This window comes from Amborella trichopoda, chromosome 2 (genome assembly GCF_054954075.1).
Source record: "Amborella trichopoda isolate Santa Cruz 75 chromosome 2, AtrichopodaSantaCruz75HAP2 v2.0, whole genome shotgun sequence".
NCBI lineage: Eukaryota > Viridiplantae > Streptophyta > Magnoliopsida > Amborellales > Amborellaceae > Amborella > Amborella trichopoda.
Window position 1 is genome coordinate 6,004,438 of NC_142337.1, and position 24,096 is coordinate 6,028,533.

Consider the following 24,096-nt stretch of genomic DNA (forward strand, 5'->3'; position numbering starts at 1 on the left):
TTCTTGGGTTTTCGACTTTTGATTCAATAATCGATGATTTATAGAAAATTACCGGTGTATAACATCAATAATTGACTAAAAAAAATAAAAAAACCAGAAAATAGAATAAAAGAAAGACGCAAAAGTTTTATTCACGGGTTCTCAGAAAAATAACGGGGCGTGTGTCAAATAACGGTGGTTATTTGGTGCGTTGAAAACGACGTTATCTGGCGCAATAAAACGGTGAACCGGTTCGGTTAGGAAAAACTGGCAGGTTTTGATGTCAGGTTTTTTTGAAGAACGGCTTCTATTCATCACGACCACAAAACCGGCCTTAACCGGAGTCAGTACCTTGCCGGTACCGATATAACCGGGCGGTTTAGGTTCGGACCTAGCACTGGTGGCAACAAGCTGGGCCTAACATTGGCTCTCGCCCAACCCTATTCCCCTAAGGGCTTGCCTTGGTCCTATATGAGTCGGGCCTTGGCCGGGATAAATAAAAATAAATAAAAACAAAAGAAAAATATTGAAAACTCCCTAAAATATACTTTTAGATACTCTACCACCACCCTAAACTTTTCTCACTTATTTTTCTCAAAAACTATATTTTCTAACTAATACCCCCCAACCTAAAAAAAATAGAAATAAAGACAAAATTACCCCCTCCCCCCCTTCCCTTTTTAACTTATACGTTAAAAAGGGCGTTTGCGTAGGCAATCCGGCGTTTGTGTTGGCAGTCCGGCATTTGCATAGGCAGTTTGGCATTTTGTGACTATCGATTTGACGTTTGCTTAGGCAGTCTGGCATTTTGTGGGCACGGTCCGAAGTTGTGCGTACTATAATAAAATCAGTCCAGCATTTTGATGCAGTTGTTCGGCAATATATGTGTGCGGTCTGCGATATGATTACTGTAATTTGGGCAGTAATTTATATATTAGAATGGGGCCAGTTCAGTGTTTGCAATGTGCAGTCCGCAGGTGTTCTTGGAATGATGTTAAGTCCGACGTTTCACAGCTTCGCTACGGCGTTATGGTCGATCCATCCGGCACTAGGAGGATGCAGTCTGGCAGTATCTTACTCGCGGTCCGGCATTATTGCTTTGGTGATTTTACTACTGGAGACGTAAGTCCGGCGTTTCATGGTCTCGGTCCAACGTTTTAGATTCATGAGTAGGGTGGTCCAACGTTAGTAGTCTACGGTCCGACGTATCACTGTCTAAATAGGCAGTTCGAAATTGTAGAAATGCAGTCCGGCATATGTCGTAAGTCCGGAAAATAACAACCGTAGTCCGGCGAAAGTATTATTGGGGTATGTTCAAATGATTTGTTTGTACGGTGAAGGTACGGGAAGGGTTATTTTTGTCACAAAATATATTACTTTTTGAGTTGGGGGTATTAGTTAGAAAAGATTGTTTTTGAGAAAAAAAAACGAGAAAAGTTTAGGGTGGAGATAGAGTGTTTAGAAAGTATATTTGAGGGCTTTCAACAATTTTTTCTAAAATCAAAATAAAAAAAAAGATAAAAAAATAGCTGAATCGGGCCGCCCAATCTTAGCTCTGGCCCTTCAACTCTCAAGCCATGTTTTGTTGCCCAGTTTTTAGGACGGGGCAGGCCGCTCGGTCCATTGCTACCCCTTGTGTACAGGTCTGCCCTAACCACTACTTCTAGAGATCCAATTTCACGATCAGAGAGGAAATAGATTTCCAAGCCTTCATGGGAGCTTCCAGCATGAGAAATACATTTTCTGACATGTTTTGAGGTGTGACTTAACTTATGAGAAGACCAGTACCTTAAGATCACTGCGCCCATTTTTTATTGCTCAAGTACCCAAAAAGAATTACTAAAATATTTCCATATTTCTCACAAAAATAAGGGTGTAGTTTGCATATGGTTGTAAACTTAAACCATCAAAGTAAGTAAGGTGCACCTTCAAACTTTGTCATGAGATGTGTCAAAAATTAAGCTGGTGTAAGAATCTATTATTATCTCTAATTTTAAAAATTTGAACTTCAAAAGGGGTTCAACACAAGTATATCTATAAACGCATGGAAGTCTTGAAAATGAACAATCCAGATAATGTGTTGCAAGATGTACTATATTAAAACTTGTAATCCTTTTTTTTTCTCCATATATATATACATCTCAATATCAAGATGATCAATTAGATGTTTTTCCAACATAAAGAAAAACTTTTTTGAAAGATTTTAGAGGTGCATCTTAATTCTATATTTTTTAGTGTCAAAACTTTATATAAACTTTTCCTCAAAAATAATGCACATCAAGGTTTATTATGTGTTCTTACCTGTTGAACAGGGCCCACCTAATAGATTATGGGCAATATGGAACCAGTGATCACAAAAGAATGCTAATCCCCAACATAATTGGAGAGGGTTTAAACAAATTAATTCCTCGCTTATGAATCCAATCTTTTTCCACCTTATGCCAAGAAGATAACCCCAAAGTGCTTTATGTGTGGGATGGAATGCGGGCCAGCTATTTTATGCTATTCAATTTTGTCCAATTTAGTTAGATAGTGCAGATTAGATCATGTTTCTATTTGCGGCTATAATCTTCATTCTCAAAATTTCAGATAAAAAATCTTCCTTTGAGTTAGTCTCTGCCCATGGGAGTAAGAGTATAGTATGCTCTAAAGGAGCATAGTATACTTAAATATATGTTCCTAAGAGTACAGTATGCTCTAAAGGAGCATGGTATACTTCTCCAGTTTTTCGCTCGCGCTGAGCCACCCCTCGCTCGGCACCGTCTCGGTTCGGCGGCTTTCACAGTTCAACGCGATCCTCTCTCTCTTTCTCTGCGTCGTGATATCTATGCCCTTCTCTTCTTTTTTTTCAGAATCGTTGCCGGAATTCGTAACATTTGCTGGAATATTTGGAATTTTGGCCGGACCTTTGAAATCTTGCTGGAATTTGTATTGGACTTCTAGTTATAAAAGAAATTATCCGTGGAAAGATGTTCTCTTCTTCTAAATTATATCTGGCGTTTCATTGTTATCAGAGTTTTTGTTTAACTGGAGATTCTCGGTTGATTTTATTGATTTCCACAGCGGTTACACCAGGTGAGTCTCTATTTCATCTGTTTTCCTGATGTTTTCTAAACATTAAATTTTTCTGTTATGGTTTGAAGGGTTCCTGTTTATGATAATGCATTTGCGATTAGTGCATGGATTCATTTTTTTTCTATCCGATAATGGCAAATCCATTCTCATAAAATAGAGACGCTGCCCATGGCTCTGTTAATTCGATGGCTTGCCTTTTTTGTGCTAGTTGGATATTTCTTTTCCCCCAACTCTTTTAGGGTTATCGTTATTGTAATTATAAATAATTTTTTGTTCAAATATGAAACCTTTTTTTTAATATATATATCAGGGCAAAACATCGCTTTGAACTTAGTATATTGTTATTGCTTTGTTGGATAATTGGAAAGAGTTGTTTAGGGAATTAACTTGTCAGGTCAGTTAAGTTTTACTGTCAATTGAAGTTTTGACAATTTTGAACCTTGTGTAATTTCTGGGTTATTTGACCTTCTTCTGGTTTTCTGGTTGGGTATTTAGTGTGCCATGTGCATTTACTTTTCCTTGAGGAATTTTGGAGGCCAAGGGGTCTCCTTTATTGTTCATGAGTGGCAAATTTTTCATTTTTGAATGTTGATTCAGCAGATTCACCTAAGCTTTTCTAATCCATGATCATGTTTCTTTGATATTCACCATTGTTGGTTTTGGACTAATCTTCTATGGAAATTGCATGCTATGCATGAATGATTTTTCATTGCAATGATTTACTTGTAGCCACGAGTTTTTTTCCTTGCCTTTAGCTGAAGTTTTCTGATTCATGCACATGCCATATATTGAACCTGAGAAATCATTTGTGCCGGTTTCCTTATGATACTGTTGCTTTCTCTAATGGGTGATTGATACCCAAGTAACTGTGACTCTTGTTGCTTCATGTATTTTGCTATATATTTACTTATTCTTGTCCATTTCTTCTTGTATGGTATGTATGCTTTGTTCACAAATTCTTTCTTCCAGTAATTCAATTGGTACTGGCAATAGATTCCAATATTCTTTTCGGTCCTGTACAACTAATATTCAGTGACCAAAGGATATTGCTTTTCAAAACATGATTAATAGGGTTGATGATGACTTTTTGCTTTTATAGAACTTAAATGCACCAGTTGCAACTTCCCTCCGGTGCACTTAATATTTAATAGAGAACAACCGGTGGTTGTGTTCTAAACGATCTGCCCTCACTCGATTTCCCGAAACCACTGTAGTAAAGCATTTTCTGGATGACTCCATAGCCATGGAATGGTTGATGCTTTATGTGGTGCCACTGGTGAGAGTAGTGTAAACAAGCTTGTACCCACAACTGTGAATGGTGTAGCCAGAGTCGAGGCCATTGACAGGGGCTCTGGTTCCATGTCTTTCATCTTCTATTCCTCCAATGGGTTTATGGTTTTTTTCTATGATTTTCCTTCACTATGTGTGTTTGAATGGGCTGATTTCTTAGTGCTTGCATTTTCAATTATGTATGTTTAAACTATTACAGGTTATTGTTGAATGACATATATTTTTGAATTGTGAATGATGTATATTGTTTAGGTTGGGATATGGATGCATCAGTGGTGAATATAAGTAGTGCTCAAGTTATTATAGAAAAATAATATTGTACCTCACTTCAATTGATATTGTATTCCAAAAAATAATATTCTACAAATTAATAAAAAATAAAAAATATCTATGTCTCGATTTTAACATTTACATCTTGCCTATTACTTCGCGTGTTTGATAATAGGAAGTGGCTTCTGGAAATTGAGAACTTCTCAACTTTCGTGTTTGATAAAAACTGAGAACTCCAAATAAAAGCTTTAGTTTACTGTTCATCTTCCTTTTGTAAAAAAAGTTCCGACCCAAAGGTCGGAACCTAAAATACAAAGTGCGTAACTTCCTCCCCTTCGATAACCCTAGCCTCTTTTCTCTTCTTCGTCCCTGAGCACCCCTCTCTTCACCGCTGAGCACCCCTCTCTTCGCAGCTTCCCATCTTTGCTGTTGAGAAACCCAGACATACAAAGTAATGCTTCCCCCATTAAATGCCCACGCTCCTCTCTCTCTAAAATCTCTCTTTCTCTCTCATGGTTTCCATTTGCTCACACCGCTTGTGCCAGAAGAAGCTCTCTCCAGTGACTAGGTTTTTATGTTTCCTCCATTAAGATAACTGTAAGAACTCTCTCTCTCTCTTATTTTGCTTGCTCTGTTTTGTGTTTTGTTTTATCCGTCTGCCTTAATTTTTGCCTAGAAATTCTGGTTTCTCAATTGTGTTTTTTTTGATGGATTTCAGCACTTTCCGTGCATGTTCTGCAATATAGAGTGCTGACCTGGAATTTTGTCTTTGGCATTTTAGGCTCTTGAGGTTTTATGCCCTTTGGTGGCAAAGTGATTGCTTTCGTGCTTTGTTAATTTCTTATTTTTATGTGAGTTAATCATCTTGCTTCTCATGTTGCTTTGAAATTTTTGGTTATAATTGCATGTTTTTGAACTAATTTGATTGTTTCACTGTGTAATTTTCCTTGCCAGGCCTCATTTTCTTCCAATACTTGGATTTTTTGTTTGTTTTGTTTACACTTTTTTTTTTTTTTTACCAATTCCTTGGTTCGCTTCAAATTGGGTAAAAAATGGGTGAGAAAATACATTCATGGAAGGAGAACCTAGCTTCTTTCAATTTTTATTCTTAATTTTGATGAAACTGCTCAATTAATAAAGAAAAGGGTTTTTTATGTTTGGATTCCTTCTGTGTATCCTTATACTAAATCATTTCAAGGTTTATTTAGTGAAATTTAAGTCCAATTATCATTTAAACAAATGGTTTGTACACAAGAAAGTCAGAAATGTGATTTCTTCAACTATGATATGGCCTGATTGATTCAGCGGAATTTGTTCCAAAACATGGCTACTATATGATGGTTTTGGCCTGCCTATAACTAAAACAAAGCAACACAATTGATATCCATTTTAAAGCTTATTTAGACTAATCACATTCATATCTATCTAGTTCCATGACATTGGAATTGATTTTTTTTCATTGGAATCTAGTCTGTGAAAAGCTCATTTTCACAGAAGAAAGGCTATAGTCATCGCATGCATCTTGGTGGCCAAAAATTGATGCCACCTGACTTTTTTGTCTTGATGCATATAGGTCACTTAGACCATCTAATTTGTGGTATCTTTTTGGATTTTAGATTTTCTGAGGTTCTTTACCTACATTTCATAGTTCATAGGGTTTGATAGTAAAATTATTGTATTATTGTTCCATTACATTCTTGCATCTAGTGTTTTTTTATTCATTAATTTCTTTTAATGTTAATTTCTTGAGATGGTATGTACCCCGTTCATGTTGGAAGAATGGTACTTGTGGTTGAATTCTGCATTGGGGTGTTTGTTTTTATATTGTTCATGTGTATGATGATTTTTGTGCAATTGCGCGCATGATGAATTGGTAAGGACTATAGGCCGCTTTGGAAACCAATATGCATTTTTATCATGTGGTGTTAGTGGTGGACATATGAAAAATGTAACTCTTGCCAATGGGATAAAAACCAGTCTTTTCTTTAATCCAATACAGATACCCAGTTCTTCTTTAACTTCCCAGGAGGTTATCAAACACAGAAACCAGGAACTTCTTAACTTCCCAGGAGGTTATCAAACACAGAAACCAGGTACTTCTTAACTTCCCAAGAGGTTATCAAACACAGAAACCAGTCACAGTTCTTCAGGAACTTCAAATTTACAGTTCAAGAACTTGCTTCCAGTTATCAAACAGAGCTAATCCAATACAGATACCAAATTCTTCTTTAACTTCCTAGGAGGTTATCAAACACAGAAACCAGGAACTTCTTAACTTTTAACTTCGCAAGTGGTTATCAAACACAGAAACCAGGAAGTTCTTAACTTCCCAAGAGGTTATCAAACACAGAAACCAGTAACTTCTTAACTTCCCAGGGATCATATCAAACACAGAAACCAGGAACTTCTTCAGGAACTTCTAATTTATAACTCTTCAGTAACTTCCAATTTCCAGTTCATGTTCTTGCTTCCAGTTATCAAACAGGCCCTCAACTGCAGGAACGCTCTCTCTCTAAACTAAAAGCCATCAGCCCAGGTTTTTCTTGTCTCTCTAAAACCCCGAACTCTCTTTCTCTCTCTCTAAACCCATAAACAACTCTCTTTGGTTTTGAAGGGCTTTAACGTTTAAGCAGTGGCTAATTTGACGTTTGGTTCCAGTTTGATATAGAGTAAACTCGAGAGGTTTGCTCTCGAGCTAGGGTTTATCCAAACTAACAAAAAACTCTGCGATTCTTTGAGCTTCTGGATAAATTTTGTAAATTTTGTAATTTTTTTCTATAGCAATTTGGAAACTGAATCAGGCAATTGAAAGACAACTGCTTTTTCTTATTTCATTTGATTTTGATTTACTTCTTTTTTGTCTTTCGCTTTTGGAGTTATTGAGGAGGAAAGTTCGAGTTATCAAGGGGGTTTATTTTCTATGAGAAATGCCTTTTTATTTCTGGTTTTTAGGGAATTCCAGAAATTAAGAAAGTGGAACCTAAGAGAGGTCCACACAAAATATGTCTACGCATTTAGCAATTTCACTGAAATATAATGATTGATTTTTTGTGGATATTTTTTTCTTGAGTTTTTTTATTGAACTTTTACCTGTCCATTGTATTCTCTTGGCATATGATCGTAATTGCTTTAGTTTAGTGTAACAACAATACCGTATTCTTTCTTTATGGATACTGTATCATAGATTTGTTTTGAAAGATTGGCCTTTCAGATTTTTAATATCTGCATCTGCGATTTTTTTAAGGTTGGAGAGAAGCTTCTTCATCGGTGTAATTTTCTGAGATTCATCATATAAGCAATGGGTAGGGGCACAAAGAATCAGAAGATGGCCTCAAAAAAAGAAATAGGCTCCAAAAGACACAGAAGAGGCTATCAAATTGAAGTCCAGGACTTCTCAGAGAGAGACATGGATGATGAAATCGATGCCTGTACGTTGTATTTAAATTTCTAGTTTATAGTGCATCTTTTTTTTTTTTGGGTACTTATTTTATGGTGCATCTTCGGACTTGAAAAACTAAGAACCCAAGTTTGTGGGTTTATTTTGAGTATGAAAGGACATTGTGGTGAAATATATGATAAATGCTGTTAATTATATATGAAGAAAGATGCATGCTCTTACCATGAAGATAATTTTTGCTTATGCTGAATCAGTCCTTCCTTGAGTTATTGGAGTGCAAGCTTTTGGGGTTCCCTTGAAAAAGAGTTTATGTGACTATTTACTACCGTGAGTGGTTTGTTGAAATTTTGTTTGTTGAAGTATTCCTTGTGTGCCTTTTTTGTACCTTGTATGTTTCCTTCCCTTTATTGGCAATTAGAAGGAAAAAACAGAGACTCATTAGAGCTTTTGGTAGAGATTTTTCCCCTAGAAAGACAACGTTGCAACTGTAATAAGCTTCTTTGTGGTCTTTGCTAGAATTTAGTTGCATACTCAGTGAGTTAAATTTGCCAATGTAACAAGCTGCGAATTACATTGTCACAAGGTAGCATTTCTGTATTTGCACTCCGAAGTGCGAAGTTAATGCATAAACAAATGTCTTGAAACTCCAAAGTATCTTCTGGAGATATTTATGGTTTCATATCCTGTCCATACCTAAGTTATTAACTTTTGAAATGGTGTAGATTTTGTCTTTATCAATGAGAAAATGGAAGTTACCCGTGGTCTCTTTTTTTTGGTCCCTTCTCCTAGATATGACTTTATATCAGGAGTTTATATGTTACACATCTGTTAGGGGGTCTGGTTCTAATTCACCGATTCTATCTCTTAGCAGATGTTCTTTCAATTTGTTTATATCACAATCTTTGATGTTTTTGTATGCATTCTTTGACAATAGAAGTCAATTATTAACTTCGTATGGAGTCAATAAACAATATGAGTAGTTGGGGCTTGGTTTTCGGGGGATGGGGAAAACCCTCTCTCGAACAACCACAAGAGCCTACTCTCTTTTGGTGTGCGCGTGTGCCCTTTAGCGCGGATAGGAACCAACAATGAGAGAGATTTTAATCAACAAAGAAGCATTTAGACGCCTACCTTGTTGTTTGGGGGATACACCCGGGTAGTCGCCGTCTTAGAACAATTACGAAACCTCCGGCTTACCAGCAGCACGGTTTGGATGCGGGCCCTCCTCGAACTCAACACATCATCTCGGTTCTTTATCTCAAAATTGCTATGGGAATTCAAATAAAAGATACTCCTCTTTAATGGTATGATTGAGTGGGGTGGCTGGCAAATAGAGGACGAAGAAAGAAAGGTGATGGAAGCTCTTTACCTCTCAAGTGTTATGAGACTTGGTGATTAGAGCACTCAAAGAGTTAGAACTCTATGGAATGTTGACTCAGGATGACCCCACCCGAGTGAGCGAGGGCAAGAGCATCTATATCTCTCGCAACTCAACTTGACTGTACGGAGCGGGGGTTAGAGCAGCAATCTAAGAATTAACACTCTTAAAACGGCCGAAAACGACACGAAGTCAAACACACGAAGGATGGAAGAAGCTATCAACACAAAGGGATAGAATTGGGTGAGGGGTTGTGAAGATTAAAGTTATGGGTGTATGTAACTAAGGATGGGCTTGGTAAGGCAAAATACAAGAGAGGAAACCGGGTTCACAATAAAGTGCAGCTTCGGGTCTGAGTGCAAGTAAGGGAGGTGGAAGGGCAAGAAGGCAAAGGGACGAGTGGGAGAAGGTGTCATGTCTGCACTAGGATGTGGCTTCGGGTTCAAAGGCAAGTGAAAGAAGGGGTAGGAAGACAAGCAAGCAAGAAAGGGGAGTCCGCTCTCAGGCGCGGCTTTGTGTTTTAGGATGAATAAGGGAGAGATTAATGTGAGAAGGGTGCACTGGGTCCGCACACAGGTGTGGCCTTAGGCTTTGGAATGAGAGAGGCAACAAAGGGGGGAAGAGATGTGGGGGCAAAGAGCCGGGGCCGTGGCCAAGTGCGGCCTTGGGGTACGCGCAACAGGGGGAAAGAAGAGAGGCAAAGAGAGAAGGGCGAACGGGCAGAGTTGGGGCCACTGGTAGGTGCAGCCCTGGGCGTCTGTGTGCAACAAGGGGGAAGAGAGAGGAAGAAGAGAGAGAAAGAAGACTGAACAAATCTTTGAGCTTGGGCGCAGGAAAGGAAGTGTAGAGAGAGAAAGAAAGAAGAAAGAGAAAAGGGGAGAGGAGAGAGAATGGGCTTGGGGTGTGTCCTAGCCTAGGTGCACCCCCATAGGCCTTCTTGCATGCACATGAGAGAGAGGGGTTAGGTTTGGGTCAAGGTTAGGATGTGGTGTATGGACTAGGGATGTAGGCTAGGGTGTATGATGTAGTGTAGGGTGTAGTGTGTGGTCTAGGATCTTGGGTGTAGTGTATGGTCTAGGGACTATGGTGTAGGGGTATTTTCTCTCGCCACCAAAGTTTCTCTCTCCTCTCAACTTGACAAAGAACTTAGAAGCAATGGAAAAAAAGAAGAAGCTAAAACTCACTCGTCAATGCTCGAGTTTCATTCAAAATGGTCAAGCCCTCTTACAAATGACTTAAGCTTACTTATTTAGAGCAACCACAAAACAAGGGTGGAATGCTCAAAACTAAGCCAAATTGTGAAAAATTACATGTTAAATGAATCAAAATAAAATCCCGTTTTTGGACCAAATGACTAAAATACCCCTTAATTCTTTTGAGAAAATGACAAAACGATCCCTCCATGAGGGACCTCTTGCCATTGCTAGACTTCAGGAGTTTTTTCGGACACTTGCGACGGTAATTCGGGCGATCAATGGTCGTAGAATTGATGCTTGATCTATCATGAACATTTTGAGGCCCTTTGATCATCTTGAAACGGATTTTTCATGAAGAACCAAAAATCCAGCCAAGTCCATAAACTTCGACCACCAATCCGGTGCGATCCATGACGTTCCGAATCCTCATTTTGATCACAAATTGAAGAGGACATTGTCACAATCATTTTGCACTAAATTTTGTCAGATTTGGTTTCCGTTTAAGCATATTCCAAATTTGGGAAGTCGTCGGAAATGGGATTCCGGCGACCAAAAAATCTTGCCTTTTTCAACCTTGAAATTCGCACTATCCGGCCTCCAATTATGAGCAAAAAGCATACCAAATTGAAGACCCTCGCGATAGGGTCGCAACGGACCTATATTTGCAACGATCTGACATCGAGATCTCGAGTTATGACTTCACGAAGTTTTGGATGTCTTCTTGTATAAAATCTGATTTTTCAGCTTTCGAGTTCATCTTCTCTCTAGAAATTCTCTCATTTCGGGCCATGTCATGACACGTGCCATATGTCAAAACGATCGGGTCGTCGAGAATTAGCATGTTTTAAATTTGAGCTTGTTTCGACTAAAAACGAGCAAGTTATGAGCATTTGAAAATCATCTCGAAATGGGGAGACACAGTTTCCATAGTTCATCGAGGCTGCACCACAATAGTTGAAAACCCACTTTTTTATGGTAAGTTGGGCCTAGAATGGTCCTGGAAGGCCTGATTGAGCCCAAATTTGGTGCTTAAGGGTTTTGCGACGTTTCGGATCTAATGGCGGTGGTCTGGTACTGTTTTGAGACCCTGAAAATAGGGCTGTAGTTATAAGGTTATTTTTCAGCATGATAGGCACTGAATTTCAGAACCGAGTTTCGACCTGATCATATTAAAACTTATCGGAATGTAACGTAGCTTTGTGAGCGTCCTTTGGGCATCCCAAATTATCCTATTCATGCCTTTTGAAGCTGTTTCAGCACTCCTTCAGAGGTTGCCCAGTTTTAGCCTTATTTTGCAGTATTCCCATGGTCTGGCGGTGTCTTGGCTACCTGCAGGATCATGTTGTTATTGGCTCTCTTCTTATTCATACCGAGGATACAAGTACGGCAAAAATGACATTAAACAATGAGCCCTCTATTTTTCTATTAATGTGGTGTCTGCAATCTTAAATTTCATAGCCTAATTGATCTCAAAAAGACAAACTGCTAAATGGGTCTCTCTCTTTCTCTCTCTTTCTCACATTTGCACAAACGCACACACTCTCTCTCTCTCTCTTATATCATCAGGATTGGAACTTTTGATGCATGCTTTGTTATATGTTATATATGTTAAATACTTACATTGTAAAATAATGATATGTTTGTTGTTTGCAGTTCATAAGCAAAGGGATGTGATTCCACTTGATGTAAATGACGATGCTGGTAAGTTTCTATTATTGCAATTTTTAGGTATGTAGGATATGATCTTTGTTGTATTGAAACTTTTCTTTGGATTCCAGGTATCTCTGATGATGACATGGAGCAGCCAATTTTTGATCTTGAGGTTAGCGAGAATCAAATACAGTCTATCTGGGATTTTATTTTTTTTGTTTAAGTTTTATACTACTTTTTTTTGTTTCTTGATACCAATACATCTATTTTATTCATTACTTTCTGTTTAATTAATTTGAGATGCCTGTATCTCAAATTCTTTCTACTGATTTTGATTGGCTAACAGGATGAAATTGAAGTTGACGATGATGACGATGACGATGATGACCAGCTTCCCAGTCTTGCTCGTAAAAGTATGGAAATCAGAGTAGAAACTTCATGCTCCATTTTCTCTTTATCGCAAAAAATAATCATTCAAGAGAATTTGGTGTTGGTGTTAAGATATTTTGCTTCCTCTAGATGGAGTGGAATTTGATGCTAGTTGGACTAGGGTGACCTGAGTTCTATACTTATTCTTTTCTGAACTGTCAAAAATATCACAAATACATGAAAAATCGATGCTTTTGAGGAAATCTATTTTGAGAATCTGTATCATATTTTTGTGAATTTGGATGTAGACTAACTTGTCTGTTCTCACATGAAGAACTGCCAAAGGCATTGCATTTTCTAGAGGAGTAATCAATATGATGAAGTTTATGTCCACATTTGTCCTGTATAAGGCTCATATAGTCATGTTTTCGACTAATCATTTTGTTCATGAACATGTACATGGACATTTCTTATTTCATGCAAGGGTATTAATACGTACTGGGGGAAATGGTGCTCAAACTGAACCAGCTCCCTATAGGGACAGTTGTTGGAATCAGAAATCCACCCATTAAGTTCTTGTGTTTGAATGGTAAAAGTCGTTTGATCTCAAAAAATCAACTTTATTGCTTTCCTTTGGTGATGTGACAGATGAGTGATAAACACTACTCTAGTTGACAGTGAATTTAAAGGGCTCCTTTTAGAGGCCTGGAAAAGCTATCGATTTTTAGATATGGGGAGTTGATAGTGAGGTAAACCCCTGGATGGGGCTCCTATTCTTGTGCTATCCACAAGGTTTGGATCTTTAGACTCTTTTAAGTTTTTGCTATATTGAGAGGGCTTTGAACTACACATTAGGGTTTTAGTGTGGAGTATACATTGACTGAAGTTCCCTGTTTCCCAGTTTGCTATAGATTTTCTTCTCCATTTTATCCTTGTGGAAGAATATAGCTTTTGTTCTCTCTCTCTCTCTCTCTCTCTCTCTCTCTCTCTCTCTGTGTTATGATGGATGTTGAGACCTAATAGGTTAGGATGTTTCATAGGGTCCCTCTTATGGAGCTGGAGGCTCCAGCAATAATGCCACTTAGTATCTGAAAAGTGTTGGGTCTGAAAATCACTAGGGGTATAAGATTAATAAGATTAGTGAAGATTACTTTGTGGTTGTGGTGTCTTATCAGCATGATGGGCTACAGTTTCTTTCTTTCGTTGGGGTTGATTTAAAGAGAAAGAATGTGCAAATAAAAAGATCAGTGCAGTAAACCACATTACTAGGTAGATACCCACCTTCTCACACTTTCACAGTCGACAGCCATGTATGCAGTCTGTCCGCTACAAACTTTTGCCCTGGACAACTAAGACAAAACTCTCATCATCGTCAAAGCCTTTTTTCGACTAAATTGGGATCGGCTATACGAATTCTGGTCCGCCATTCTGCTCTATTAAGGGCCATACCCCCATTAAGGCCATAGGTTCACATATTCTCACCTTTTGGGCCTACCCCTTGCCCTTGCCCTTGCCCTTGCCCTTGCCCTTTTTGCGCCTTCCACTTGAACTGACTTTGAAGTATAACAAAACTCTGAAGTACAAAAATTTTGTAGTCAATCTTTCATCTCTCTAAAGGTTCTGTCTAGCTTCCAAGAAAAGGGGAACTCCTGCCTAATCTCTCTGATGACATTTAGGGAGTTTCCCTTGTGGATGCATGGTCTCATAGAGCCACATGTTGGGATATGAACCCCCACTGTGATGATGTTTTTCGTGTTCCATGTGGAGTCTCTGTTACCTCATGTACCGACATGATATTCAAATACCATCCAGTCACTAATAACTATCACAAGCACCATTCCAGAACCTGTTTGGCTTAGGCTGCCTTGAGAATAATTGATGAAATTAATCTCGGAGCAGGCCCTTCTTTTCTTAGATGAAAACTGCTGATTAATCTGACCCACAAGTCCAGAAGGTCGATTGGCTTTACCTTGTATCTTCCCAAGAGTTCCACAGAAGCAGCAATATGGGGGGAAAAAAGAGGAGAGGTTTGAGGAATGGCGAGGAAGCTTTAGTGAGTGTTACCTATTCCTTTACATTGTAGTTGGGTATATTGATTCTCATTTTCATTGATGGCTCCGTCATCTTACTGTCTTGTTCGAATTTTTCTCTTGACATGCTGTCTGAAACCTGCATATGAATTTCTTCTTTCTTTCTTTTTTTTCCTTCAAATTGGATCATAATTCCTGGCTGTCCTAATTGCAATTGTTTATGTTCTTTTTGATGTGAAAGTGCAGGGGACCAAAAAATACTTTTGAATGTAACTGTTATGTTGAACTAATTGTTCTTTATCTACAGTTAAAAAACAAGCAAAATATTTAAAGCAAAAGAGTGGTGGGGTTGTTGATGAGATGCAAGATGATTCCGAAAAGGAAGAAGAAAAAAGGGTTTCTTGGGGCAAAAAGAAGAACTTGTATTATGGTGCAGATAATGTTGATTATGAGGTAAATACTTGTCATTAGGAATATTCACTTACGGTATCCTATTGTCCTTATACGGCCATAATTGTTTTGCCATTTGGTTGATGTTGTCTTGATATCTTGAAGCTGCAATCTAGCGATGAAGATCTTTTGGAAGAAGAGGCTGCAGTTATGGAATTGCAAAAGAAAAAAGCTGAATCACTTCGGCCTGAAGACTTCGGCCTTGATGAAGACATGATGGATGCTTTGGCTGAGGAGAGAGCACCTAAAGAGCATTTGCATGGTGATGTACATGTAACTGACACTCCATTTGAGGAGGTTAAGAAAGATTTTAGTTCCCTCTCTAAAGAGGAGCAGATGGAAATTGTGCACAGGTTACTTTCCATTTCATACTTCCATTTGGTATGGTGTTGTTTGTTGTGGCTCTGATATCCTTTCCTTTTTATCTTTTTATTTTGAAATTTGTATTTTTGTGCAAAGAAAGAGGATACAGTTATTTTATTTAGAGACAACTTTGTTTTTTAAACAAGAATTTATAGAACACTTTGAAGGATTTTAGTTTTGGCCATCACAATTTGATTCTTATTGTCCGGACTATGAGTATGATGTGATCCTAATGAAAGGAGAACGAAGAAATATCCTTTCTGTAGAAAGGCATGGGCACCTCATTGGTGTAATACTCTGTAACATATGACCCAAGTTTCACATGGGACATGCATATGAACATTGCTCTGATAACCTGCCCTTGAGGGCCTTAAAAGACTCTAAACATTATTTATTACTAAGTTACCCTTTCTCCTTCTGACCTAAGGATCACTCCCCTTCATTCTCAGTAACCACTAGCAAAGCTGCTTCAGGTCAAACCCCAAAAATTCGCGAATTTCATCCAGATCTAGCAAAAGTTTACCAACCACCAAACTATCCCTGAAGACCACCCCAGACCTGAATCCCACTGAATAACCAAAACCCAGGAAGGAACCTATATTGCTAATGCAATGACTTAGCATCCAGGTTGACCACTCCACTTTCTTCTTCTATGACTTCAATGCGTGAGTGGAACTGTTGGACAACTCCTTTACTCCTTGAGACCCCCTCCCTTCCTCTATAGCATGTGGACCATAGTTCTTCGTTCATTATGAAACTAAGGATTTCACCGACACTGCCATTGTCTTTGACAATGAATGGAGTTTCTTCTGCCGAACAGTAGGAATGCTACCTACATCCGCTTTCTTGACCATAACCAACTTGAATCTGTTATTTTTTCCGTGAAATTGGAATATTTTATCCTGTTTATACTTCCTTCCAATTTACTTTTTAATTGTTTCTCATGCCCCTTTTACCATAAAAAACCCTATGAACTTCCTTGAGAATTAGTCATTGCAGGCAGCCAGCTCCTCATTCATTAACAAACTTACTTTGCACTTGTTGTACATTAATTAACCTTGAGTCAACCGCCCCCTTAAGGATATGGGTTCTAGCGAGATGTGCTGTCATACTGTACCAATGTGAAATTGTGAACCTTGTCCCAGATTTGAATGATCACAAATTTCTTTATCCATAGAGACTGTACCACCTGTTTGACACAAAGGTCTACCACCCTCCTCTTGCATCCTACTAGCTCTGGTGCAGAACTGGAAAACATATTATGTAAGATAGAGCGTAATGCACAATGGTCTACCACCCTCCTTCATAGCAAGCTGCTTGACTACGCCAGAATCAGCTCTCTCTCTCTCTCTCTCTCTCTCTCTCTCTCGCTCTCTCTTTCTACTACGCACACATATATACATGGATGCATATATTAATCTGTTTAGTCTGTCTTTCTAGATGCGTGTGAACGTTGTACACAGACATTATGTACGCATGCACGCATGGATGTAGTTTGCTACAAACCTCCTGCTTATGTAGACTACCAGGTGTGGGTGCATTGGATGTGGTAGACCAACACTTTGAGTGGTTTTGTGTGAATATTGATTGGCAGTTGTTTATTTGATGTTAGTTGCAATATGCTTCAAATGGTTCTTTGCATTACTCTCTCTCTTACGTAATATGTTTTACAGTTCTGCACCAGAGCTAGTAGGATTGCTACCAGATTTGAATGATGCCCTCAATCAACTTGAAAGTTTAAAGGAGTGTCTGGCATGCAAGGTATTTTAAGTCTTACCTATGGGATCACATATTGAGGATTTTTTTTAAAGTACTATTGACCTTAATGATTAAAATTGCACATTATAGATAGTCTATTGATAGTTTAATATATTGTTTCATGTAATTGACATGTATATTATTCAAAGAGACGATCCTTAACCATGTTTTATTGTTCTGCAAATGTGAAGGAAAACAATTGCAAAACTGGAGGAGTGAACCATCTAGAGTTCAAGCGGGTCTTATTGTTGGTCTATTGCCAATCAATTGTTTTCTATTTACTTCTCAAATCTGAAGGACTTTCTATTCGGGACCATCCAATTATAGTTCGCCTTGTGGAGATTAAAACCATGTTAGACAAGGTGCCATTTGCTCTTTAAATAATCTGTCTCCTTTCATGATGTGTTAGTAAAAGATTACTTGCTACCTGACATCTACATTATATTGTGATACACTCTATAGAAAATAACTATGGATGACAGTTTCTTTTAATGTGAGGCTTGTTCATAAGTGTTCCTGTACTTATAGATGAATCAGATTGAGGGGACACTTCGTCGAAGAATCAAGAAAACCCATAAGGAGCGTGGAATTGAGTCTCGAGCCAATCTTGCTAGAAGTGGTGATGCTGCTGAAATCGAGTCTCCTTTACCAAATAATGAGCCACCATTAAGCTTATTAGCTGAATCAGATGAGGTAGAGAGGGTATTAATTTGTTATTGCGACCTTTGCTTCGATCCTCTATTGAGAACAGTAGTCCATTGGGGTCCTTGCCATTCAATGAAGTGAATAAAGGCAATGAAGAAAGAATAGGACCCATCATAGTGTTCATGTCCTGTTCTGACTGTTTCTGCTATTTTCTCCTTTATCATTCATCACTTAAATTTGATGGTGATGACCCATTGGATTGTGTATACTTCCCTTTATGATATTTTTCCTTTACGATATTTTTCTCTCTCTATTTGGTGATAATGTTGTGAAATGACACCTTACAAACATGGGTAGGAAATGTTCTAATTTTGGCTTGATGGACATATGGTACAGGGTTTATTGGAGGAGAAGCATGATAAATCCATGAAGCATGACAATCAAAAGGTTTAGCCTCAAGTTGTTAATCACTTTATCATTGCGGCAATGGAAAATTTTATTTGCTGAGCAGTTTGAGGTAAATGAATTGCATCTGGCATGTGATTTCTGAAAATTGCAGATTGAACCATTGAGTAAAGAAAGTGTGGAAATGCTCAGAGTGCGCAAAATGCTTGAAGAAAAATTGAAGCAGAGCGAAGTTTTTAGCTCACTTATCACTGACCGTAAAGAAAAGGTTCAAAAATTTGTTAAACCCACGAATCGGTGAGAATCTTATACTTAAAAAGAAATTTTTTTTGTTTATCTGCTCCAATTGCTTGGTTAAAAACCTGATTTCACTTTTTGCATTGAACTTACTAAGTTCTTTAACTCTTGTGTACCCCACAGCAAATTTGAAACTTTAGATGATTATGATGATGAGCCTGAAGATAATAGAGTGTTGCCTGGTAAAGTAAGCAGTGACAATGCAATCAAATATCGCTCCAGTAATCTCAATCAAGTTATAGCTATGGCTGGCAAAAAGGACAAGAAGCATAAGGTATGTAATTAATTGCAAGCATGCTTATGGGCATTTCGAAGAAGAGGATCTTTTCTTCTCACCAAGTTAACTACCATTATTTATTTTTTCAAAAGAAACATAGATATGTAAAAATATATCTATATAGGCATATTTCACTTAATTTATATATTACTGATGTTGTGGCTTCATTTTCCTATGTTTTCCCTGTCTATTATCATGAAAACATCCACGTGGAATGCTTAAACAATTTGTCTTAATTGTGTCTTTTATTCTTTTCTTCCTTACAAAGTCATTGCTTTCAAAAGACTGGAAATGGTGTTTTCATTTGATCTCCAAAAGGTTGTGAAGGGAAGAATTTTACCCCTTGCAGGATGGGGTATGACAGATAATTGCAAACTAGCCAAAGATACTTAGTAACTGAACTGGGGGCAACCATCCTAGTTTATGAAGACTCAGACATAGTTAAGGATCTCACATTTTCTAGTGAGAAGGGAGTTTCTTGATCTGTATGTTGAGGGCAGGCTGTTGTATTTTGATATGGAAAATATTGGGAGTTATTTCAAAATGATATCGTTTTTGAACTATAGTGCTTTGGAAAGTGTTTTTAGTCTTATTATTTATCCCACTTTGAAGAATGGCCAAGGAAAGTCATGCTGAAATATAACATCTTCAATTGTGTTCTAAGAACCAAGGGGAGAGAAGGCCTATGTGGAGCACGCGAAGTGTACGACCCACACACTCATGCTGACGTGCGAGTGCGAGGGTGCAAGGGCGTTGGAGGCACACTTTGTACTTTACACGCTGGCATTAACTCATGACGCCCTTAGCACGCGCATATGTGCCGGTCGCCCTCGTGGCTTACAAACCTTTTATTGCCATTTGCAAGGCCACTTGTCAGAGAAGGGACATTTTTGGTAATTTGGTTCTGGTAACCTTGTAACCCACTGCTAGAGACTTGTTGCATTATTGTTGTGCCCCTGTCTTTGGTAACTTGGTTCCGTAACTTAGTGCTCCACTGGTGAAGACGTGTCGTATTGAGAGTGACAACTATTTTTTTGGAACCGAAAGAGACACTGCGAAATTTTGTGACTGGTGGCTACCATGTTGCATGTCTGTTGCAACAGGTGAACCGTTTTTAACAGTTGTGATCGAAAATCGAAGAGTTAAAGCTCTTCATCTTACATGTCCATCGAATAGTCACATTGGATGAAGATGATAAGGCACTTTCTCTCGCTATAAATAGGGACTCGTTTTTCCTTCTTTTGAAAATAAAGTATTCTACCGTTTTAGAACTTGTCTAACTTTCTCTCTTTAGGAGAGAGGCAACTTTGGTGCTTTAGATCTTCCAATATTTGTGCATTTGCATCAGCAAGATAGTTACATCATCCTTGGTTTTATTTGTATCATGAGGACAAGTTTGCCTGGTAAAACTTAGATGCACACTGATTCATATCAGTAAGGGGCAAATATTATCTTGTGATAGCGATCTCTTCGTGCTTAGAAACTGGGAGATTGAAATTCTTATTTTGGTTCTCAAGGAGAAGTTTTTATTACCCTTATTTTATTGCCCCGTTTCACCCATCATTTCCAAAACAATCTTGATGGATTGTGCAACACCATTACTGGAAAATAATAGGTAGTTGTGGAAATGACAAAGTTGAATTTGTTTTGTCCAAAGGATTTCTTATTCACAAGTATCCAGAGCTCTTGAGGCCTATAGAGCTTAAGAGTAATGAAGGAATGTCTTGAGCAAATTTTGTTGGTGGAGCTTGTCAATTTTTTAGTACACTTGGTTCTATGTTGTATATTTTGAAGGGGTTGAAATTTCATTGGGATGTTCATAGGTAACCTTAGATTTGGATCTTGCAGGTCACAGTTCGGGGGATGAAGGATAGGAAAGATGCCTTTGAAGGATGTATCATTGTGATGTATTGAGGAGCATTTTATTTGGTTCATGGAATTCTATTTAGATTTTTGAAAGTGGAAATCAAGAGAGGGGCTATGTTTTTAATGATTATTGAGGACAGGGGAAAGCATTGGACTCCCTATTCACAACAGAACTTGAGGCCTAGGGAGATCGGATAAGAGTCCCAAATAACAAAATCACTAGAAACTCCAGCCAGAATGATCACCAGTTGCAAATGACTCAAGAAACTAGGTCCAGGAGAGCCAATTTTGAACCATTCAATAAAGATTTTGGATCAGCATATCACTTAGTCTGACTAACACTAATATCTATCACAATAAATTTTAAATTCTGTTAGTGATGAAATAATTGTTTTTTTCAAATTTATGAATTTGATCGAAACCTAATTTTTGCCTTAGCTATTTGACGGTTATTGATAGTTATAATTTATCATTGTTAAATCTATGTAACGATTAAAAATAGTGAAATATTTTTATATTTAACTCATTTTTTGGATTTATCTCTGACGTTATTGTAAATTCATATTATTGATTTATTTGTTGAACACCAGTCACACCTAAAAAGTTGATGTATTTAGGTGTTTTTGATTATTACACTAAAAAAAGGTAACATATATTGCGACCAAAACAAAAAATCTAGTGTTTCCAAGCAATTCACATTTTTCTTATATTTTAAATTCTAGATAGTCCCTATTTTCTGTCGATGGAGATGATTCCAATTAAATACCATATCTTGTCAATTTATGCTATCTTTCAATATATGATTTAGTGGCGACCTTTGTGTGGCACAAAATGGTCTATACTAATGGCAGCTGCAAACCTCCATAAAAAATAAAATGCAAAAGACAGTTCCAGACTTTTTAAAGCCAGATCTACTATAAGCCATGGTTGGGAAAAACTCTGGATGGTGCCCAAGTGACTAGGGGGGTGGAGGGTTGGGGCTAGTGTGTCCAGGCCCATAGTTAGCAAGTTGGGGACTATCAATAAATCGGCTCACCATAAATTCGGAAAGAATCGTTTTTATTTTAAAAAGTTGGATGAAAAAATCAGGTTAAAAATACGGATCGGCAAAAATACTTCATGTAAAGATATCACCAATATATCAGACTAGGCTCAAAAAATAGGAATAAAAAAGTCGGATATTTTTAAAATATTAGAAATTTTGAAATTCTAAAAAATAAAAATTATGTCAGCCATCAATGACTAATCCATCCATAAAAATTTACCATATAGATTTTCTCATTAAATACTTTAACAAACATCACACCTACTTTGTAGGTATCAAAAAAAAATACACATAACTTTTTTTTCTCATTAAAATGCTTTAACTATGGTATGGTGACTATGGTTACTCTATAACTATGGTTAAAGTTTATATGCAATTTTTTAATGGGTGAGGTTTGTATAGAGCCGAGGCTCTAAACAATCTAAGCACAATGCATCTTCAAATAGTGTCGAGAAATATGATTTCAATATTGAAAATCTTTGTGATAGCCTTAAAATATACTTTTATCTTTAATTATAAATTTTAAAGCTTTAAAAATAGTGTGGATCCAGTAGATTTATGAAAACTTGAAAATCTTGAAAATTGACGGTCAAAAAATGCGTTACAAGATGCACTATTTCCAAAACTTGAAATCCATTTTTTTCTTATGTCCATGCATCTTGATGTCGAGATGACAATTTGAGGATATTTGGGCATCAAAACAACCTCTTCTAGTGAAATTTTTGACGTGGGCTCTAATTTGATTGTTGAGAGCCTCGGCTCTATATAAACTTTTTCCTTTTGTAATTGAAAACAGGGCTTGTTAAATACACATTTGGGTTCGAGTTTTCTATTTCAAAAGGATGTTTCCAGAGAGAGAAGGGGGGTTCGAGTTCTCTGTTTGGGTGCTCTGAATTTAAGGGATTTTACAAGAGCATCTCTTGCCCTTCTTTTTGCGATCGAAGAATCCATGGCTCTTTGATCAGCTTCACCCCTAACAGTCATTGCAAATCTATTCATAGAGAAGAAATTTAAGCAGCTGCCACAATAGCTTTTGCAGTTGAGAGATTCATGACTGGTCTAGAATTAGGAGTTATAGAACGCAAGTTCCTAACAATTCCCCACCCTTTCTTTATAGAATCATGATTATTTGTGAAAGGATGGGGTTTGTGCAGTGAGCGCAGGCATATAAGCAGGCAAACATTTAGGAGAAACACAGGTCGAATGTGCTTATGCCTGAGCCTTTAAACTTCGAAGCAACTAGGGCAAAACAATTCTAAGTATGATTTCAGCAAGCAAGAAGTGCAGAGATGGCATAAGGTACCTTTGTGCTCGAGCAAGATTTGGGATGCTGATTTTTAGAGAGAGAAAAGGAAGAGAACTCAAACAGAAAAAAAAAAAATTACAGGTAAAAAAAATGCGATTTTTTGGTCTTGTTTAAATCGTTTTATGAAAAAGTCATGTTTTAAATGTTTTTGTGAAAAACATTGCGATTTTTTGTTGACCTTTTCAAAAAGTCTCAATTTTAAATGGTTCCAATAAAGTCGCCGATTTTTTAAAAAATCAGTGATAAATCGGCGATTTGCTAACTATGGTCCAAGCCCTAGGTGGGGCCAGGTTTCTAGGCGCCCCAGGAACACTTATATGCATTCCAAACACACATATATGTAATTTATGCATTTGTATATATTCTATTCGAGTATTATGCAAGTTTCTGCTCCTAAATGCTGAAAAACACAGTGAAATTATTGAGTCACATTTCACAATTGTAAGAAATCTGTCTTCGCTGTAATGTCAAACTAAAGCTAAACAACTAGCAACTAACAAGTACCGACCACAGAGTAAAAGACAGAACATATCCATAAGGTACTCAAATATGACCACAAGTTTGTAGTTCATAAACTCCAATCTTCATAGTCGATATTCATTCCAAAATTGAACATCCAAAGTTCCAAACCTTAATATAGTGAAAGTCGGCAAAGTTAAAGATACAAAAGATATTTAAGAACGATTTAGTCTTCAATCTTCATCTTCTTCGTAATTATTGGCTTTGTCTTGGGGACCTTGATGTAGTTTCATGTCATCATTATCAGAATCATCATCCACTTCAAACATAATGGCCCATCTCCTTAGGTTCTTCCTAATTAGACTCCTCCTCCTCCTCCCATTTGAACTAGGAGAAGTGGTTGTTGATCTAGTAGCCCTTCCAGGGTCAGAGGCTCGCCTTGAAGCCTCCTTAACCCTATCCCAAGTCAAACCCTCACCAAGGAACTCCTTTGCAGTTCCAAGATCTTCAACCAACCATTCACTGGCATAATCCTTGTCTTTGGATGCAATAAGTCCCTCTTCTCGCACTCCTTTAGCCTGTTATTATACC

General features: G+C 37.7%; 1 protein-coding gene across 2 annotated transcripts in view; it reads left to right on the plus strand.

Moving 5' to 3' along the window:
- Positions 1–2,527: 2,527 nt before the first annotated feature.
- EMB2777 (Sas10/U3 ribonucleoprotein (Utp) family protein) overlaps positions 2,528–24,096 on the plus strand; it is a 41,893-nt gene continuing 20,324 nt past the window's right edge. The window contains exons 1-14 of one of the 2 annotated variants that reach the window (XM_088857601.1): positions 2,528–3,054; positions 7,859–8,042; positions 12,239–12,286; positions 12,364–12,407; positions 12,582–12,648; positions 14,942–15,087; positions 15,190–15,437; positions 17,121–17,208; positions 17,397–17,567; positions 17,734–17,898; positions 18,247–18,297; positions 18,410–18,552; positions 18,676–18,826; positions 20,678–21,017. In XM_088857601.1, coding sequence (XP_088713727.1) covers positions 7,913–8,042; positions 12,239–12,286; positions 12,364–12,407; positions 12,582–12,648; positions 14,942–15,087; positions 15,190–15,437; positions 17,121–17,208; positions 17,397–17,567; positions 17,734–17,898; positions 18,247–18,297; positions 18,410–18,552; positions 18,676–18,826; positions 20,678–20,743 — 1,518 coding nt within the window. In that variant the 5' untranslated portion in view covers positions 2,528–3,054; positions 7,859–7,912 and the 3' untranslated portion in view covers positions 20,744–21,017. Of the gene's footprint in view, positions 3,055–7,858; positions 8,043–12,238; positions 12,287–12,363; positions 12,408–12,581; positions 12,649–14,941; positions 15,088–15,189; positions 15,438–17,120; positions 17,209–17,396; positions 17,568–17,733; positions 17,899–18,246; positions 18,298–18,409; positions 18,553–18,675; positions 18,827–20,677; positions 21,018–24,096 lie in introns of those variants that run through there. The other variant, XM_088857600.1, reaches the window with a different exon arrangement.